Source organism: Marmota flaviventris, chromosome 4 (genome assembly GCF_047511675.1).
Source record: "Marmota flaviventris isolate mMarFla1 chromosome 4, mMarFla1.hap1, whole genome shotgun sequence".
Taxonomy (NCBI): Eukaryota; Metazoa; Chordata; class Mammalia; order Rodentia; family Sciuridae; genus Marmota; species Marmota flaviventris.
In genome coordinates, this window is record NC_092501.1 from 50,158,643 (window position 1) to 50,179,351 (window position 20,709).

Here is a 20,709-nt window from a genome sequence, read left to right on the forward strand (position 1 = left end):
AAGCAAATATCAGATCTGTTTTTCCCCTGGCTCAAGGTATAGCAGCAGCACATAGAGGAAAAAGAAGGGAAAGGCCCAGGCACACTAGAGTAAAAAAGGAGCTTATATATTTATAAATGCCAAATAAATACCATAGGCCACCCAACGCCCCCTCCCAGACAGGACCGTCTCCCCAAGCCCTAAGTTTCTAGGGTCTGAGACATCTTGGCCCCAAGCTACAGCCCAAGAGCAGCTGCCAGTCTGGGCTACCAGGGAACTGAGTGGAGATGATCTGTCCAACCAAGATTCACTCCCTCTATGTGAGGGACCCCCATAGCCATGGGCCTGTGTCCCTGTATAGGGCCCTAAGGGTGCCAGACTCAGGGAGAGAAGGTGGTCATCTCGAGTGAGACCCGCTGCCACAGCTCCTTGGTCTGTTTGCTGCGCTTGAGGTTCTGTAGGATGTCGTTGAACTGCATCATGCCCATGGGTGTCAGGCAGAAGGCGCTGCGGGCACTGCGGATCGCATTCACAAAGTCGTCGTAGTCGGCAGGGGTCAGGTGAATCAAGCGGTGGTGGATGTACTGAAGGACGTGTGTAGGGTGAGCCTTGGTACAAAGCACAGAACCTCACCCCTCCTCCCTTATACACTAAGCACTCTGGTCCATAACTACCCAGGAGGTACTCCACCCTGCCCTGTACTTCCTGGATTGTCACCTGCATGTATGCCTGCTGGCAGCGCTGCACCAGTTGGTGGAAGGCCGGGGCACGCAGATGGTTGTGGGCATGAGCGGGGCTCAGCCGCTGCAGCGTCTCCATGACGATCTCCTGCAGCACAAACGGGCTCAGCACCCCCTTGGCTGCCCCCACACAGAACTGGTGCACGTAGTTCACTCCTGGGGGGCAGGGGGGGAGGGGCATGAGACGGGGGTGGCCACCTCTGCCCTAGGGACCCAACTTACATATCTCAGCTCTGGCCTGGCAGAGAGCCTCCCTCCACCCTAGGAGCTGAGGTGACCCTCCACCCCCCGCGCACGCACACATACCCGACCAAGGCCTCAACTCTGAGCAAGAGCTAGGAAGGAGGTCTGGGATAGGAAGGTGGGGGGAGCAGGTCGGGGGGACAATGGTCCTGGGGAGGGGAGGTGTTACCCAGCTTTGCTGCCAGCCCCAGCAACCATTTGACATCATCAGTGTAAGGGGGGGAGCGGGAGAAGTTGTTGGGGTGATCGTTGTGTGCCCGGCGACCCAGCATCTCTAGTGCCAGCATTCCTGAGAGATAAGGGTGAGCACATAGTAGGGTGCATCCTATTATTACCCTCTACCCCAATATCTGATCCCATATTTGACCTCATAATAAGCAAATTAAGAGCTAGTAGAAGGGGTCCACTGAAGGAGTACAGAAAGGAACCTCCTCTCACCAACACGGTAGGCAGCATGCAGGTGGTGCAGGCTGTGTGGATTGACAGGTTGACTATGCGTCTCCTCCTCAGGTGGTGGAAAGCCCCCACTAACCAAAGGGCTGGGCTGTGTGGTCAGGGCAGGCAGTGAGGCACCCTGGATGGCTGGAAATGTGGATGCTGGATGGACACTGCTCACTAAGGGTAGAATGAAAACCATGTGAGACCTAGCACAAAGAGGGACAGAGAAGACTCCCACCCTACCTCCCCTGTCCACTGTGCCTCCCCTCCATTCACCTGTTCCCTGTCCCCACAACTCACAGGCCACACTGGTGGGCAGTGGGAGCCCTGGCTCTGTGTGGTAGGGATGGACTGTGATGGGTGCCATGGAAGGGACAGGGAAAGACACAGCAGTGGCAGCAAGTGAGGGAGGTGTCACTGAGTAAGGGTACTGAGCCCCCAGGAATGCAGGATGCACACCCTAGAGGCAGGGGGAGAAAGAGAAGGAAGATATCAAGTTATATAGTAGGATATAGCTCTGCCCCTTCACCCTACAAATGGGTATCCCTACACTTATCTTAGGCTGGGTCCCCCAGATTCCCACCACCTCGTCAGGACTTTTGGAAGTATTATTATATTCCCAGAGTACTACCCCACTCCAACCAACCCTCCATGAACTCCCAGTGTGTTTCCACATGCCCCACCCTGAACACAGCAGGATACTGGTCTCACCTGTGGGTATGCAGAGCTGGGCACAGGGAAGACGGCAGGCCGGGGCATATGAGGCATGGGATGGGCAGGGTGAGCTGGATGGGTGAGGTACTGAGGGCTACAGGGCAGGTGGGGCTGTAAAGCAGTATAGGGGTGCAGGCCAGGAGAGTGACCATGCCCCAGTCCTGGACCTGGATATAAACTGGACCCCACTGAAATGACTGGAACCACTGTGGCTGCTGCTGTCACTGCTGCTGCCGCCACTGTAACAGGTTCAGTCCCTGGGCCCCCCCTGCCCTCAGGCAGCCCCCGCCCAGCCTCCCCAGCTGCCCTGATCCCAGTGGCACTACAGCTTGTAGCCCCCTCACGGGCTGTGGATGAGCCACCTGCTGTTTGCTCATATAGCCAGAACCACTGGTGAGCAACCTCAAACAATACTTCGGGGTACACGCCCCCACCCTTAGCCGCCTCTTCCACTGCCATGCAGGCCTTCTCCAACATCAGGTTATCCTGGAAGGGAGGGGCACAGAATGTTAAGTGGGAAAGACTTTATCCCAGGAATGTTGTCAGATGACATTCCAATGGCTCCCTCTGAGTTAGCTGGTTGTGGGTAGGCATCAGAGGTCAGGGTCAATACTCAGTTACTGCTTCAGATGCTGAACAAATACTTGCTGACCAATAGAAGTCAAGACCCAGATAATAGTCCCAGTTCCAAACTAATGTAATCACCCCTCCCCATCCATATCTCATTCTCTCTCTGAGGTCTTCCCCAAGTTTTCCATTCTGAGTAACCATCTTGGTCTCTAAACTACAAGCCTCTATTTCCTTAACAGTAAAATAGGAATAATCCTAACCTTAGGATATGATAGGTATGAAAGTATATTACAGATTGAGCATTCCTAAATTCCCAAATCTAAGACTTTCTGAGCACCAACCTGATGCCAAACATGGAAAATTTCTCACCGTGAAATTTGGTTTCATGCACAAAATTGTTTAAAATATTGTGAGATTATCTTCTGGCTATGTGTATAAGGTGTATGAAACAAATTTCATGTTTAGACTTGGCTCTCATCCTCAAGATATCTCATTATGTATAGGCAAATATTCCAAAATCTAAAATCTGAAACACTTGTGGTTCCAGGCATTTCAGATAAAGAATATTCAACCTGAAATGTTAAAATGTCAATATAAAAGGACAAACTGGATACTCTGTGAACCCTCTCTTTTTTTTTCTTTGTGGTGCTGGGGATTGAACCCAGGGACCTGTGCATGTGAGGCAAGTACTCTACCAACTGAGCTATATCTCCAGCCCTACTCTGTTAACTCTTGAAGATAGGAATCAAGAACTGGTTCCTCCATTTAGGCTTGGCAACACACCTATAGTCCCAGACACAAGGGAGGCTAAGATAAGAGGATCACAAGTTCTGAGCCAGCCTGCACAACTTCAAGACCCCTTTTCTTATGACTACTCTTCTAAAAGAGTAGTCATAACAGTAGTCATAACTCTTTTTTAAATTTTTTTTTAGTTATTGATAGACAGTGCTGAGAATCGAACCCAGTGCCTCACACATGCCAGGCAAGTGTACTAATGCTCAGCCCCAGCCCCAGCCTCAAGACCCCTTTTCAAAAAAAAAAAAAAAGGGTCCTTCACATTTCCCCATGCCCAACATTCCTGCCCAGGTCCCCAGATTGCCTTTAGAAATACCTGCTCCTTGCACTGCACCAGAGCCCGCTGGATTTCATTGGGGTTCAATGCATGGGCATGAGGCAGACAGCTTAAGGCCAGCTCTGCCGCTGCCCGCACCATATTGGAGTCTCGTGCCCGTGATGCTCTGTCAGCCAGGGATGCAACCTCAGGGGGTGTCAGATGCCCATCCCAGCATTCTACCAGTATAGTCAGGGCTGCACTGCCAATCTCCATTGCCTGCCCTTCAGGGAAAGAGCACAGTGGGGTTAGTGTGGGCACCACTGGAGTGTAGGGATGATGTCTCTCATTAAATCAGTATTACCCCAAAGTTAAGGCTCTTGTCTCCACCAGTTAACCCCACTCCTATACCCAAATCAGGACATTAGATTTACCTGTAATCCAGGAGACGTGAGAAGAATAGGTACGTGACAGCCAGTTGGGAGAAACAAAGTTGTGCAGGCCAAGGGCATAAAGCCCAATCTCGAAGGCGCAAAGGTGCAGGTTGCGGTGAGGACCCTGGTGGCCCCCTGAGGAAGATGGATGTGTGAAAATGGAAGTGCTGCTGTTGCCCCCTGCCTTGATCAGCACTGTCTTCGCCAGCTCGAAGTAGAAGTGTGCAGCTGCCTCTGACGGCTGATTGGGTACATGGGGGGCATGACTCTCTGGGCGGCGGCCCTTGTACCTAAAGGGGGCAATGGGGTAGGGACGGGGATGGGGTTTCTTTGAAATGAGTGTCCAGGTAGGTTGAGAAGGACCAGGGCAAGGGAGGAGGTTAGGGACAATGGTTGGATTACACTAGGGATGTAGCTCTGAGGGTAGTCCAGGTTAGGGGAGATAGGTATTTCTTCCAACTGACCTGCCAACTTCAACTGTCTTTGTGCGGGCCCCTCCACTGGCACTGGCCCGGCGACTTCCACTGGAGGATGAGGAGCCCAGGGAATCCGAGGAAGAGCTGCTAATGCTGTCACTGTCTTGTCCTCGACCCCAGGAGGTGGGGGCCCAGCCCCCTCGAAGTGGCCTCCGGCTTAAGGTGGGGGAACTATCCGATGTTGTTTCAGGGGCACTGCTGTCGATGCTAGCCATGCCTAACATCCCCCAAGACAAGTCAGTCTCAGAAATAGGAGTCCCTGAAGTCAAACTCCAACTTCAGGTATATCCTCCTCTCCATGTCATTCTATGGGCTGTCCTACCTGTATGCTTCTTCTTGGGCCGCCCTGGGGAGCCCCAGCCCCGTCCATTGTAGCCTCCACGACTGCCAAGTGCCAGGCGGCTTGGAACCTTTCCCTCTGGCCTTGGGGTCAAAGCTGCCTCAGATGGGAGACCCTCACATGGGGAATGAGGGGAACTTTCTAGGTGGGGAAAACAGGAAGTTGGGATGAGTCCAGGAAAGGGTACCCAAATATGGCTATATACCATTCATTCCCCTGCCCAGTGCCCCCACCTCACCAGGCACATTCTTCTCTGTGAATCCCTCAGCAGGGCCTGGCCCAGCCCCTGCCACATTCCCTGGCTGAGCAGGCCCTGCAGAGCCTGAGGTCAGTGGCTGCAGGGCCCCTGGGGCAGATGGGCCCCCGTGCTTTGAAGGAGACCTCTGGTTGGCTGTAGCTGGGCGGCTAGATGAGTAGAATGAGCTCAGCGTCTGTGGCTTATGCGTCTGGCTCTCTCGATCCAAGAGTTTATCTAAGATCTAGAGGACAAAGAAGCAGTGACAGGATGCCCTTTATCTCCTGACTTCTATTACCTTCCTTTCTCCTTGAAGCAGCCTAATGCTACCTCCTCAGGAAGACTTCCCCAAGTTATAGCTACAGGATAACCTCCCAGCTTACATGTCTTGGTATCTTCTGTAACACTTACCTCAGAACTGAATATACTGATATTCAATAAATATTGAAATAAATGAATGAATGACTTTATGCTCTCTGCTTCTCTTCTTCCACCTCATGCCCAAGCACACCTATAAGAACCATTGGTCTCTTGTTCTCTATGAGAAGTTCCCAAGATTCCCTACTTACCTCCTATGGGCAGAATAGTACTTTCCAAAATAGTACTGGAAACTCCTGAGAAAGGTGGTGATATTTGCTCACTCCCTGTCTGTCAAAAGCCCAGTACCTCAGTCCCTTACCTTCTTGAGCTTGGCCTGGTCGTCCTTGTAAGTGATCATGAGTGCTAATGCCAGGTCACCCTTCTCCCGACGTGTGCCTTCACATAGGAGGGGATGTTCTGCCTCGCTCACTGTTGTCTTCATCCCTGTGAGGAGAGCCTCATGGAAATTAAGAGTAGTCATAACTCCCAAGACAGCAAAGGCAAATAGGCCAGGATTCCCCAACCACCAACATGTGAAATAAGGGGTTCTTTTTGGCCCAACCAAATCACATGGTAAAAGGTCCCCGCTGTATATCATATTCAATTGAAGCTCTGTTTGCTTTTTTAAGACCTTTAACCTAGCCCACCCTATCCACCTAGCATGTACCTATCACTTTATTTATTTATTTTTTTAGAGGGAGAGAGAGAAGAAATTTTTAATATTTATTTTTTAGTTTTCGGCAGACACAACATCCTCATTTGTATGTGGTGCTGAGGATCGAACCCAGCGCCGCGCGCATGCCAGGCAAGCGTGCTACCACTTGAGCCACATCCCCAGCCCCGTACCTATCACTTTAGGGAAGTGGGCTCCTCACTTGCACAAAGATTTGACTGCACCTCTGTATATATTTGTTTTTTGATATGGGGTCTTGTTATGTTGCCTCAAACTTCTGAACTCAAGTGATCTTCCTGCCTCAATCTCCTGAGCAGCTAGAATATAGGGTGCCACCATGGCACCTGGCTATAACTGAATCTTTATTTGTGGTGTTCCCCTATCTAGAAGTTACTGATCTTTTAACTTACATTCCATGTTCTGTCACTTCCCTAAGGTCTTTTCCCTAGATTTTTGTTTTGTTGCCCTTAGAACACCCATAATCCACACACACATTTTTGCCCTATATTCCTGATTGTCTCATAGGCATTAGTTGGCTCACACAAATTATCCTGACTTTCCCATTATCAGACACCCCTCAGGAAGAGGATGCGATTTCATAACAGTTAAGGCCTGGGCAAGGCTTAGCTCATGGATATACTCAAAACACTGACAGACTCACCCAAGGCAGCAACTGCTGCTTCAAATCCTAGCTCCTCATCTCCAGGCAGCTCATTGCTCCAGTTGCGACTTGGGGGCCGGGAACCCGTGGGAGAAACCACTGGATAAAAGTTGGGGTAAGTCAGGCAGACAGAAGTACCAAGAATGCAAGGGAATCCGAGATGCTCATCATCCCAGACCTACCCACAAACCTGCCTAATGGGTCCTAAAGGTAATTCAGTCAGAGCCTTGGGGCTCTTGGCTTTTCCATACAGAAGGCGTCCCCTCCCCCATTTTCCCACTTACTGTAGGAGCAGGCACTGTACCTGGAGCACAGAGCACATCAAAGATGAAACTGGCCAACATGAGAGGCAACACAGGCCGATAGTCACAGAGTGTCCCCTCCCGAAGCTCCTCTGCCCGGCAGCGCATGGTACTCATCTCACTGGGACCCAAAGGAATTTTCTTGAGCAAGGCAGCCACCTCTGACTCCTGGTATGCCAGCTTCACCTGAGGGCACACATAAGGGGCTCATACCTCCTATGCCTCAATGGAAAGCGAGATGCAAGGATCTGAGAACAAGGTACAAGGCTCAGATAGAAACTCTGACCTCCAAGGCCTTGGTAGAAGCTGGGGGCCGCTGTAGCTCCAAGGCAAACATGCCAACTCGGAAGGCCAGATTGTGGTGTTCTGGACGCTCACTTAGCACTGTCAACAGGAAGGCTGCCTTGGTCAGGGTGTTGGTAGCCACCCAGGTCTGACGGCTTGTGGATACTTTATTCTTCTTGCCCTACATAGAGAAGCATAAGGAAGCAGGCAGATGAATCTGACTCACCCCATGAAGGTAGGAACGGGATCTCACTTGGGGTGGGGCATGGGAAGTTAGGAGAAAGTGGGGGCCAGACAGGTAAAGGAGAGGGGTCTCTCTCACCTTGGCAGGGGGCGGCTCTACCTTGAGGTCAGGTGGGTTGGCTAACAGGTCTTGGGCAAGCTCCACAGTGAGACGGGAGGCCTCACTGCTATAACCATGAGCGTGCAGGGCCTCAGCACAGGCAAATAACACCTAGAGAGAGGACATGGGACCAGATGGGTTGAAGTGTCAACTTGCATAGGCATGACATCATGCTCACTCATGTAGCATACATTTCTTAAGCACTTGCTATATGCTAGGCCCTATGCTGGTCTCAGGTATACTATGAGCTCAGTTTGGTTAGAGAGACAGACATGAGCATACAACTAGTGTGGTGCCAGCAGTACTACTGGCAAAGGTCAAGAGGGGGACAACTGAGTAGTGTGCTCACTGGGACTGGGGCAGAGGGGTAGTAGAAGGAAGGACTATCCAGAGGTGATGGTCTTTAAGGTCTCTGAGACCTGAAGAAAGAACAGGAGCTGATCAGACAGGTGAGGAGAGAGCATTCCAGGCAGAAATGATAATCTGTACAAAAGTATGGAGGCAAGAAGGGGCACAGCAGGCTTAGGAATGGGTTGGCTGCATGGAAGATAAGGGACAGAATAGCCAGGCAAAGCCAGAGAAGTTGGAAAAGATCAGACCAAGTGGAACCTCACAGGTCATGCCAAGGACCCTCATTTTTTTTTGTAAGTTGTCAATAGATCTTTACTTTATTTATTTATATGCAGTGCTGAGAATCAAACCCAGGCCCTCACATGTGCTAGGCAAGCCACAACCCCAGCCCAAGGACCCTCATTTTTATACTTAAGGGCAGTGGATTTTAAGTAGCAGAGTGACACAATCAAACATTTTAGTGGAAAAAAAAAATCAATGCAGAAACACTGAAGAGAATAGATGGCAGATGGGGATGTCAGGAGCCTGCTTTGGGATTCTAAGTTATGCCAATAGTCCTGACACTTCCAAATAGAGCCAGGGAGCCCCTCCCAGCAGTGACTAAGAAGCACCCACTCCTCCCTCCCTCAGTCCCCTCACCTCCATGCGGCTCTCCTGTTCCAGTGGCTTCAGCCCAGCAAACAGGTCGTGCTCCTCCCCAGCCCCGCCCTCGGCCTTCTCCTCCTCGCCCCCAGCCCCGTCCTGGGCATTCAGGTAATATGCCTGGTAGTCATCATCCTCCTCTCCAATGGCAGGGGCTGCCTCTTTGGTTTTGGGAAGCCCATTGCCACTCTCATCTGTAGAAGGGAGGTCATCCCGGGTACAGACCTCCCCAGGTAGTAGGCTGGGGGGACCAGCAGAGGCTGTGGGAAGCTCAGGCCCTTCTGAGAAGTACACGCCACCATCTTCCTCATAAGTATCTGGGGGCTCAGGAAGGAAGGTGGATGGGCCTCGGGAGACACCAGGGGTAGGACATGGTGGAGGGCTTTCTAGGAATCCACCAAAGGTGCTGGCCTCTGCACCCAGGGCCAGGCTGCTGTCATCCAGGCTCATCTCTGCTAGATCTGGCTCCAGGGAGCTGTCCTCACTGCTCAGCCGTCGCTTGCTCCCACTGCCTGCTGAGCCCTTGCCCCCACTGCCAGCCCCACCCAGTGCCTTGGCTTTGCCCCCGCCTGAACCCAACTTATGCAAAGACTTATCTCCCCCTTCAGCTGAGAGGCGGCGGGGACCCCGCTGTGAGGAGGGAACCCCCTCACCCAATCCCTTGCGCTTGGGCCCAGGCTCCTTGGGCCGCACAGCTAGTTCAGTAGGAAGAGGTCGAGGCCTGTCCCGGGATTCTTCCAGGCCCCCAGAACGGGAGACTCCTGGACGTGGAGGCAAGGCTCGGGCCCAGCACAGGGCTAGCTTCCGGTCAGTGCCGCTGTAAGTGACACCAGGAAGTGGGTAGGCCTCTTCCCAGTTAAAGTAGCAGGCTTCCACTGCAGGTCGGAAGCCAGGAAAGAGCCGCTCTAGGGTCTTCTTGTGCTGTCCGCGCTTTACATTCTCAATCACCTTCAGTTGCCACTGGCGCAACTGTGCACACAGTTCTCGGCGGCTGTGGGAACAAAGGGCAGGAGGCTGCTGGGGGAACAACCCAGCAGTCTGCACTAAGAAGGGAAAAAGGGATGAAGTAGGTATATGCCCCAAAAAGGCATAGGGAAAGGATAGCGGGGAAACACTTCTTGAGCCAGCCCTCGGACACAGAAATTTTGGAAAAGGGATGCTTTTGGGGGAGAGGAGGAGAAAAGTCCTTCAGAAAATAGAACCATAAATCCCTAGTAATTCTTGGGCTGTGCACTCCCATTTCCCTAGGATGAGAATAATGGCACATCCCCATGTACAAGAAAATGAGGGCTCAGTTTGTCTTGGATTGGCCTAGTTAATGCTATGGGGAGTTTATAGGGAGACTCACCGCTGGGGGCTGAGGGCAGGGTCCAGCACAGCCAGTCTCCATAGTGTGACCATCTCGTCACACATGCTGGCACATGCATGAGCTGCCACTTCTGACTGCCCATTGCTACGGCCTGTGTGTCCACTGGCACTGCTGTGTGAGGCTGAGGTACGCACACTGTACCACCAACCTGTTATCTGGAGATAAAGAGGGGTGTGAGATGTACCTATAGCTCAAAAAGTCAGAGCAGCTCTCCCTGGTGTCCTTGTCAGAAAAAGGAGAATGAAGCTGGGAAGCTAAAGAACTACCATGGAGTTCTCCAACTCTGGGGAATTACCTGTTCGTAGGTGAGGCACTGGTCAGTAAGGATTTCCAGCAAGGGGGCAGCATTGCTATCCCTCCGCTTGAACATCTCCCGCACAATGCTAAGCAGGTTCCAGACGCCCTCTGGCTCACGACCTCTCAGAGGGCGCAGCAGACATGCCCATTCAGCAGCAGCTGGAGGCTCCGTGGAAGACAGATACATGGAGTTCACATCACTGTAAAATTAATGGAGCAGAGGGCCAGGTATTTAACATGGTGGCAGAGAACTACCATGCACAACACCCTGGATCCAATGCCCAGTACTCAAGAAAAAAAATCAGTAGAACAGAAGATGGTAACTAAGATGGGGCTGAATGAAGTGAGTAAAATCAATAGGGCTTTGACCCAAAAGAGGTTCTGTACAGGCACGGTGGCGTACACCTAAATCCCAGCAGTTCAAGAGGCTGAGGAAGGAGGATTGCAAACTCAAAGCCAGCCTTACAACTTAGCGAAGTACTAAGCAACTCAGTGAGAATCTGTCTCTAAATAAAATATAAAAAAGGCTGGGAATGTGGGTCAGTGGTTAAGCCCTCAGTTCAATCCATAGTACCAAAAAAAAAAAAAAAGAGGTTCTGACCCCAAATACAGAGTAGACGGGGAATGGGATGACCATAAAAAAAATCTAGAACTTTCTCATCTGTCAAAGGAAGAAAAATGACCCTTATTCTACCACTCTGTGACTATACAAGATCATCATCATCCAGTGATTGGTCAATGACATTTGTGTGCCAGGCACCACACCAGTGCAAAGAGAAGGTAGGGAACACAAGCATTAATAAAACAAAGGAGCAGGGGTTGTGGCTCAGTAGTAGAGCATTCGCCTAGCATGTGCAAGGCCCTGGGTTCAATCCTCATTAAAAAAAAAAAAAAAAAGGATCTGCCAACAGCCTAAAGGATGTACCCCAGCAACCACAGACTCAATACGCAGAGATCCAATTTACCTGAAGACCACAGGAGAGGGACCACAGAACTTGTGCAACGTCTTCTTGATATTGTCGGTCAGTGTTGACTCATCCAAATACCAAGTGCTCTGGTCCGAAGCTGAGGGCCCTGCTGTGGGATCTGGGATGACAGGCAGTCAGTCACCTACTGATAGGGGCCTGGACTTTCCTGACAATAGTGAGCCTTAGCAAGCAGCACTCTGTATTATCAGCCTACTTTCTTCCTACTGCCCTTCTTTCTCACTACACTTACCTGGGGCTCCACACACTGTATTAATGGCTGTTGACTGGGAGGAGAGGAGTTCATCCAGGAGACGCTGAGCTGTAGGGAGGATCTGAGGAGAAAGACACAAAGGTAGAAAGAATAAAGTGTAGATGAACCCAAGGAGTCATCTGGGCCTAACAGGAAGGCTGATATGAGGATATGCAGCTAATTGTGGAAGGGCATGACAACCTCACTCACCTGCTGAGGGAGCTCACTGATGAGATACTGAGCAAACTTCTGCAGCTGGTCCCTCTGCAGTCTAGATAGGGACTCTGAGACTGGGGCACGCAGGCAGACTGCAGAAGCCTAAAGGGGACCCAGAAAGAGAGCGATTTAAGAAAAGCCTTTTGCTGAAGGGGAACAGGGGACAGGCAGGCAGAACAGGGGAGGCAAGGGGGCTCACATTGTGGCCAGGCATGCAGCAGAGAAGGGGGAAATGGAGCGTAGGATAGGGCCAGGATAAATTGGGAGGGCCTCACGTTGTGGATGCGGAAGAGACAGAGTGCCACGACGTGAGTACACCATTTGGCCCCAGCCCCACAGGTACAGCTGCAGGAAGTGACCCGGCAGCGGTCAAACATCACAGCCACGTTGTAGGCCCCCTTTGGAGGAACCATCTGAGGTGGCACCACTGTAGCACTCAGGTGGAATCCTAGGAAAAATAATGGCACAATCAGGGATCTCTGCTCTGAACCTTGGCCCCGTAGTTATTCAGACAACATGCTCCAGAGTTTTTGCAATGGGTCTTCATTTTTTTTTTTGTTGTTTTTTTTAAAGTTTTTTTTTTTTTTGTTAGACATAATACCTTTATTTAATTAATTTATTTATTTATTTTAATGAGGTGCTGAGGATAGAACCCAGGGCCTCTCACATGCTAAGCGAGCGCTCTACCACTGAGCCACAACCCCAGCCCCTGGGTCTTTGTTTTTTTTTTTTTTTTTTTTTGATGGGGGTAGTGGGAGGTACTGGGGATTGAACTCAGGAGCACTCAACCACTGAGCCACATCCCCAGCCCTACTTTCTATTTTATTTAGAGACAGGGTCTCACTGAGTTGATTAGTGCCTCGCCGTTGCTGAGACTGGCTTTGAACTCACAATCCTCCTGCCTCAGCCTCCCAAGCTGCTTGGATTATTGGTGTGCATCACCGTAACTGGCTGCAATGGGTCTTTAATTCATAACAGGTGAATGGGGGAGCAAAGCTGCCACAGGCGTGATAGGACCCTTACCTATCTGCAGTGGATCCTTTACAGCCCTCATGCGGAACAGCTGATCCCCTCGCTGGAACTCATCTGCACTGCCATTGGCCAAGCACGAATACAGTCTGAAGGGAAGAGACGAGGCCACAACAAATAACCTTTCACAGACCCTATCAGAGACCACAATGCCCTAAGTACTTTCTCCTCATTGTCACTCTTTTTTGGAGGAAATCCCAGGCACTCCCTTCTCTACTGGATTTTTCTCATTACATCCCCAAATACAATATCTCCTTTGTTCTGTAGAAAGCCCAGAAGACAGTGTGGGATATCAGGACCCCACTCCCCACCATCAGTCCTCTGTCCTTACCGAATGTCCTCTTCATTCTCAGGGAAGCTCCAAAAAGCAATTCGGAGCTGGAGTTGCTCAGGCACTGGAGGGTAAACTTTCTCCACCACTTCAAACGGGATGTGAAATGCCACCTGCTTTGCTGATAGCTCCACCAATGGGATTACCAGTCCATCTTTGGAAACAAAAGTTGGGGTAGGGGAATTGAAGAGGAAATGAAAAGGGCCATAATCACTTGGCACCATCCTGGGCCCTATCTTCAATATGAAAGAAAAGGGAGTCCTGGATGGAAATCCCATGAACCCTCTTGTAAGGGGACATTAACCCTAAAAACTTCCTCTGGGAAAGGGGAGCTGGGCAGTCCCCAGTCTATAGCCTGCTATTTCAGGCTCAGAAAAGAAGATACAAGGGAGATTCAGGAAACTCCTGGCCAGACAGATGTGTTCGTTGGGCTTGGCATCATATTTCCTACATACCCAAAGCAGTTCAGATTCATATTACATTGTGAATTTCTCTCCTTTGGCATTCTTAATTCTGATTGCCTGTTCTCTATCCCTTTTTCTCTAAAACAGCCACCTATTTAAGAAGAGAAGATAAGCCAGAAAAGTTAAGCAGGGACCTCAAGAACCAAGAAGCTGACCTAACCTCTGACTTCCCACAATGGAAGCCCTGGTGGAAAGACAGGTATCTCAAGGGGACTTAGCTGCTACTCCTGGAATCACCAGGAGCAGGATGGAGTTACCATTCAAGAAGGTTCTCCACACTGCTTTAGTCAAAACAAGTAATATTAAAACAGGCTGCACACTTCATCAAATGACTAGCCAGATTAGAAGATGGATCCGAAAATCTCAGAACTGAAAAGAATCCTTTTTTAAAAACATAAACACTTTTACAAAAATAAGCCACTGAAAGTAGCCATGGATTGGGTTGAGGGGGTGGATGGGAATGACACACTTTTCCAGATTTTAACCTGTTCAAGATGATACCAATGTTGAAAATGTTCGCTACTATGACTTTAGTTACTTCCCCAGAGAATGGGAGCTCTTAAGACCCAAGGCCACCCACACATGCAAATATGAAAGAATCAGGGAAACCATAGAAGACCCACAGTGAAACTGCTTAGGATCTGTGTCTGTGTGCGCGCGCACGCATGTGTACACACAAGCATGTGCTTTCTCTTAAACTGAGGTTGAATACTACCACTTGTGCCCACTCCTAAAAAGTGACACATGTACATTTCACTCCATTCCAAAAGAGCACCAAAAATCTCTACAGGGCAGCTTGGAAAACAGAACTCTTGGAATGACCTGCATAGGCTCACACAAATTAAACCCCTCAACTGCTGAGGTCCAGGGCAAAAACTGCTGTGAGTAAGGCAGGGAAAGGATGTGATGAGTCCTGAGCCTGTGGAGTTTCTTATCTTTACTTTCTTCCTTTCCATCCCCTCTAAATAAAGCAAAATTCTTCACAGCACTAATCACTTATTTCTCAGAAAGATCCAAGAATGAAAGAATAAAGCAAGAAAATGTTTCATAAAGAGAGCTCAGAGACAATTATCCACATTCTTGACTAGGCCCTGATATGGAAATCTAAGGCTCCCATTCCACAGGTCCCAGCCTTGGCTTCTGACAGATGTTCCATATGGCCAGCAGCAAAACTCTGATATAACCCCATGAACTATGGAGTCTCTTCTCACAGGCCAGTTCACCTCCACTTTCTTCTAGGTGGGATGATCCCCTCTTGGAGCAGTTGAGATGAGAGATCAACAGCCTGAAGCAAGAAGCTTCCTAAAGCACTTTGCAATGGAGTGACACACCTCAAGTGGTCACTTCTTCACAATCCAACCCTTAACCACATTCCCTTCTACCTTCTGGTTTTCTAAAGGCTGACCTCAGTTGAGTATTCCCAAATCAGAGATCGGATTCCTCCCCCTTACTCCATCTTTAAGGCAAAGGAACGACAAAAGATCTTTCTGTCCAACCCAGGATTCCCTGCCACAACGCATCTCTCTCTCTCTCTCTCTCTCTCACACACACACACACACACACACATACACACACACACTTGCATGGAGTAGTCAGCCCACCTCCGGAGGGCCGGAAAAGCGACTCCTGAAAGCAATCCTAAGGTTGGGACAGCTCCCGGTCCCGGACAGCTCCCAAGCAAGGCCCAAACAGAGCCTGTCCGCTCCCCTCCCCCCACCCCACCCCGTGCACCCTCACCTCTCATTCTGGTACCGCCACTACCACCTCCTCCACCGCCGCCAGTGGGGGAATTGGGCCCCGCCGACTGTTTGCGCCATCCCCGCCAGTTCTGGCAAAGGCTTTCGGCCTCGGAGATGAAGGAACAGAGCGAATCCTCCTCAAAGCGGTCTGAATCCTCGAATGAGAAGCGCTCTCCATCCTCCCATTCCGCGAACATCAGCTCCATGGGGCCCGCACCCCCCGGGGCCGGGTCTCCCCCCGCGGATCCGGGGCCTGGGCCGCCGGCCGGGGACTGAGGGGAGGCCCGGGGCCTGAGGGGCGAGCCGGGGCTGGGGGTGGCCGGGGTGCTCAGGGCGGCCGTGCCGGGCGAAGATCCCAAGCCTGAGAGAGACACGGGACCAGGCCTCGCCCAACAGCGAGGTATGAACAGGGGTTGTGCCCAGTCTCCGAGACTCAGGGCCCGGACGAAGCGCTGGGCGGCCGGGGCCTCTAGGCGGCTGCGGAGCCGCCTCCCCCATCAGCTGATCTGAACTTCCGGCCGCGCCGGCCATCACCACTTCCGCCCTCGCGCTCTTGAACTGGACCCCATACGGGCGGGTGTAGGAGACATGTTTGTTTGTATTTAGTGCCTGAGATAGAACCCGGGGCGCTTACCACTGAGTTACATCCCCAGCCCACCCTTTTGTTAAGGCAGGGTATCATAAGGTTGCTGAGGATCTCGCTAAATTGCGGAGGCTAGCTTCGAACTTGAGATTCTCCTGCCTTAGCCTTCGGAGTCGCTAGGATTACAGGCATGTGCCACTACGCCTGGCTGACATGTTTGTTTAACTGCTACATTTCCTGCTTTTTTTTCCTCGAGCCTACCGTCACACACCATAAGAGGAAACCAGTCCCCAACGATATATTAAACGACTACAGATTCTAGCAATAACTTGGTGTCCATAAAGTCCCGAAGGAATAAACAGCCGCTGTGCATGTCGGGAAGCGTAGGATGTCAAGAGATGGCACAGGAACCATTGGTCGGAGGTATTGGCCTAACTCGGGATAGGCCCTGGGGCCGCATCAGCTTCTGGGAATTGTAGTCCAGAAGCTTGCAATTCCCCAGACTTGTATGGGTCTAACTGGGGAAACCCCAGGAAAGAAGGCATTTGATTTCAGGAAATGGTTTTTCTTTTTGTCAGTGAGGCCTTTGAGTCCAGGAATTCTTTTATTTATTTATTTATCTATCCATCCATCCATTTATTTATTTTTTAGTTACAGATGGTCAAAATACCTTTATTTATTTTTATGCGGTGCTGAGGATGGAACCCAGTGCCTCACACATGCTAGGCAAGCACTCTACCAGGGAGCTATACCCCCCAGCCCCTCAGTCTAGGAATTCTTAATCTTTGTGTTATAGACTGTTTAGCAATCTGGTGAAGTCCACGGTCCTCCTCTCACTGTTTACAAATGCACAAAGTAAAACAAGAATTTTACAAAGGAAACAAATTATGATTAAATACAATTATCAAAATAATGAGGGCTGGAGATGTAGCTCAGTTGGTAGAGTGCTTGCCTTGTCTGAAGGAGGCCCTGGGTTCAATCCCCAGCACCAAAAAAAAAAAAAAAAAAAGTTATTGAAACAAATTTGTAACATAATAATGCTTCTTTATTTACATGTTAAATTACAAGATCCGGCTAGGGGTGGAGCTCAGTGGTACAATGCTTGCCTTTATGGGCAAGGTCCTCTCTCAGCACCACACACACACTCAAAAACAAAAACAAAAACAAAACAATAAATGTAAGATATAACTACTTTAATCTTGAAGCTAATAAATGAGTATAAATTACATTTGAGTTTTATTTATTTATTGTATACTGGGAATTGAACCCATAGGTGCTTTACCACTGAATTACATCCCCAGGGCTTTTTATTTTTTGCGACAAGTTGCTTAGGGCCTTGCTAATTTGTTGAGGTTGGCCTCAAACTTATCCTATTGCCCCAGCCTCCCAAGTTGCTGGGAATACAGGAGTACACCATCACACCTGGATCATTCTGAGATATTTTTAATAAACTGTAATATGGTATGAAAATACCATGATTGGGGCCAGGGATATAGTTCAGTAGTAGAGTACTTCCTGGTTCAAGTCCCAACTCAAAAACAAAACAAACACAAAAATCTCCTAAATCTAGTCCAAAGGGCCTCCTATAGCTAGAAGGCTTAGCTTGCAGAACTAGGCAGTAGGCACAGTGCTCTAGACATGAAATACAAGGAGTATGTGAATAGGTACTGGGGGATAAAGAGGAAAGACCCCTCTTTAATAATTATCCCACTGGAACATTAAAAACTCCACTGATCACTTTGTCCTTCATTCATTACTAAAAAGTACATAGAAAAGGTTAACTCAATTATACCTGAAAGACCAGAATACACATAAAGTGCTATGTGCAATTGTTCCTAAATACCAGGAGATTACAAAAATAAACACCTTTGGTAACTTGAGGAAACCGAACAGGCAATACAACAGAAGATGATTGTCAATCAAGCCTGTTTCACCATCTGAAAGAGTCTAGTGGGAGGTCACTGGAATATCAGGACAAATAATAATCAGCTCCATCTGGTTATTGCTAAGTAGAAAAAGGAAATACAGTTGCCAGAGCTTTTTGACTTTTTTTAAAACAGTGGCTAAAAATGGATTTTTTTCTATTTTTGAATGAGATCGGGTAACTTAAAAACATGTTTTTATCTACATGGACCACATAAAATATATCTGAAGAACCTCTGGATCACCAGTTTGTGAACTTCATTAAGGGAGGACCTTGAAGGGGTTGTGCACAAAATAAGTACTCACTAAATACAGATGATGGCAAAAAGCTCTACGTATGGGCAAACTTCAACATTCTTAGTAACCAAAGCAAAAGCACTAAATGGTATAAAGGATTCTAAGGCAGAAAAAGACATCTTGTCCACCCTAGGGCAAATCGGGAAGAAAAGACCTTCCTGGAACTAAGAGAGAATATAGGATTCAAGAAAGGAGAGAAGTCTGGGGAATATAGCTCACTGGTACAATACCTAGAATTCCAGAGGCCTTGGGTTCCATCCCTCCCACACACACACATACAAAGAAAAAGAGTATCTAGTTCACAACAAAAGGCCAATTTCTCTTCAGAGAATTTTATTTCAAGATAAACCAAAATTTCCATGTACACTGTAACTCCAAAGTGCAAAAAAAAGGGTATCACCTCATTTTACCCTTGGAAGAGAGCATGACAGTGCAAACATCTCTAAAATGCCTCTGCACAGTGTTCAGAAGTGATAGTCCAATCATTGAAAATGCTTCTCCACTTTCAGCTGAGATGAGGTTTGTTAGGAAACCTTTGTAATAATTTATTCAATTTCTTGGGAGGTAAACTCCCATACTCTCCCATGGTCTCCTGGACTGATCTCATTTTTCGTGCTTCCTAAAAACAGAATAAAAACAATAACAATTCTAAAGTATGCCCTAGGCACATAGTTTTTATTTTTCAATGCTCCGAAGTACACTAAGGTATTAACCAATCCAGAGACATTTGTGTAAACAGCTTTCAACAAAAGGGACCTGGGACCTACAAGTAACTATGACCTGAAGCTACTATTAAAAGCTAGCAGTTGTAGGCTAGGGATATAGTTCAGTTGGTACAGTGCTTATCTTGCATGCACAAGGTCCTGGGTTCAATCCCAGGGACCATGAAAGAAAGAAAAAGAAAAGCTAGCAGGTGCCACGTGCCATGTAATCCGAACAACTTGGGAGGTTGAGGCAGAAGGATCACAAGTTCAAAGCCAGCCTCAACAACTTAGCAAGACCTTGCATCGAAATTTTAAAAAACGGGGGGGGGGGGGGGGGGGAGGGGTGCGGGCTGGGGATGGCTCAATGGCTAAGTGCCCCTGGATTCAATCTCTGGTACCAAAAAACTAGAGGTTAAATCCAAGTTGGAAACCAAACTGTCCTTAGATAAGTTCAACAATCTATTTAAGCAGCAATTTAAATTTGCTCAGGTGATTTTTCCATTCATTACTTCTTTGACATTCTCAAAATTCTACAACGTGGTTTCTAATATTGACAGTAAAACTAAAGTTCAGAGAAGTGAAACAAATCGTTCAACTGTTATTTTTGTCACTTTGGCGTAAAGCAGATCACAAATTAAAGAGAGGACCTTTCCCATCACCTAGCAAAAAGCATGGAGAACTATTTGTATCCATCCCCCTGTTCTTTTCTTGAGAAGGATCCCTAGGAGCTGTCACCTGAGCCCTTGCAGCACAATCGAAGAAGTCCTGGATCTCTTTCCTGCACGCCTCGTCGCGGAATTCATTCTGCTTCCAGCAAGCCATCATGACCGACATCTCCGTGATACAGGTCGCCTCTGGAGGGGAAGAACTGAGGGACTCTCAGTCACAAAGAGACCTATCTTCCCGCCCTCCTACCCAACCGTCCTTACCCCACTCCGGTTCCCGTTCCGGGGCCTCCCAGGCTCCGATTGCTCACCGCCCTTCTCCCGGCGCCGCTCTCCAACTCGGTTAGCTAGGATGAGGGGTTTATTGGGCTTCAGTACAGGCCTGCGGGGGTTCCCAAGCCGCGCCAGGCGACCTCGCAGACTGGGAGTCGCCATTGTGTACTGCGCTCCCGGCAGGCTCCGCGGCGTCGTGCGTGACCTCGCGTGACCCCTACTGGCTAGTCCAGGCTCGCTGTGCATCTCTTTTTCTGGCCTCCGCAACAACAGCTCTGGGTTCGAAAGCCTGCGGATCTATACACGTTTGCAGGTTAGGAGACGAGCCACTCCTCTCTGGGGACCGTGGTCTTGCAGGAAAGGGTCCTGATAAACACTCGTTTCTGATGGTGGCTGACTGGTCTAGAGGGTGATTGACGCGTACAAAGATAAAAGATAGGAGCGAAATAAAATGTGAGTCTTTAAGACGTTAGGTCCCTGGGATATAGCTCAGTGGTAGCGCGCTTGCTTAGCATGCGCCAAGGCCCTGGGATCAATTCCCAATGCTGCGAAAAATACCCGATGAGAGATAGGAGTCCCCTGTGTTTCTTTTCTCCTTTGCTAGCAAAGCAAAGCAATAAAATTTCTTTCTCCTTAAAAAAAAAAAAAAAGATGTTAGGTGGAAAAAGATGTTTTTAACAAACCTTCAGGAACTGTTTTTTACTTTTGGTACCTCTCTGAAGCCACAAAGAAAAATTAAGCTCATTTATCTTGTAACAATACCG

The 20,709-nt window shown here is 49.2% G+C and overlaps 2 protein-coding genes across 5 annotated transcripts; both read right to left on the minus strand.

Annotated features, from left to right (window-relative positions):
* Positions 1–85: 85 nt before the first annotated feature.
* On the minus strand, positions 86–15,987 carry Zswim8 (zinc finger SWIM-type containing 8). Of its 4 annotated transcripts, none has more exons than XM_027931337.2 (26): positions 15,499–15,987; positions 13,298–13,451; positions 12,961–13,055; positions 12,213–12,385; positions 11,932–12,039; positions 11,722–11,803; positions 11,469–11,589; positions 10,502–10,703; positions 10,186–10,361; positions 8,835–9,828; positions 7,824–7,955; positions 7,503–7,682; positions 7,219–7,402; positions 6,915–7,013; positions 5,900–6,024; positions 5,224–5,464; positions 4,968–5,126; positions 4,634–4,862; positions 4,170–4,459; positions 3,796–4,019; positions 2,112–2,600; positions 1,701–1,860; positions 1,401–1,577; positions 1,132–1,251; positions 697–807; positions 86–563 (listed from the first exon to the last, which is right to left on the minus strand). In XM_027931337.2, exons 1-26 carry the CDS (start codon positions 15,704–15,706, stop codon positions 103–105), a joined length of 5,694 nt encoding a protein of 1,897 aa, XP_027787138.1. In that variant the 5' UTR covers positions 15,707–15,987; the 3' UTR covers positions 86–102. The 4 variants fall into 4 exon arrangements, with proteins under 4 accessions (XP_027787138.1, XP_027787136.1, XP_027787135.1 ...); XM_027931335.2 differs by having other exon boundaries at positions 260–563; positions 697–875; XM_027931334.2 differs by having other exon boundaries at positions 260–563; positions 697–875; positions 1,677–1,860.
* A 2,627-nt stretch (positions 15,988–18,614) lies between these two features.
* Chchd1 (coiled-coil-helix-coiled-coil-helix domain containing 1) lies at positions 18,615–20,140 on the minus strand. Its single transcript, XM_027931242.2, has 3 exons — positions 19,984–20,140; positions 19,743–19,861; positions 18,615–18,922 (listed from the first exon to the last, which is right to left on the minus strand). The coding sequence occupies exons 1-3, from the start codon at positions 20,105–20,107 to the stop codon at positions 18,809–18,811; spliced, it is 357 nt and encodes a 118-aa protein (XP_027787043.1). The 5' UTR covers positions 20,108–20,140; the 3' UTR covers positions 18,615–18,808.
* Positions 20,141–20,709: the final 569 nt, after the last annotated feature.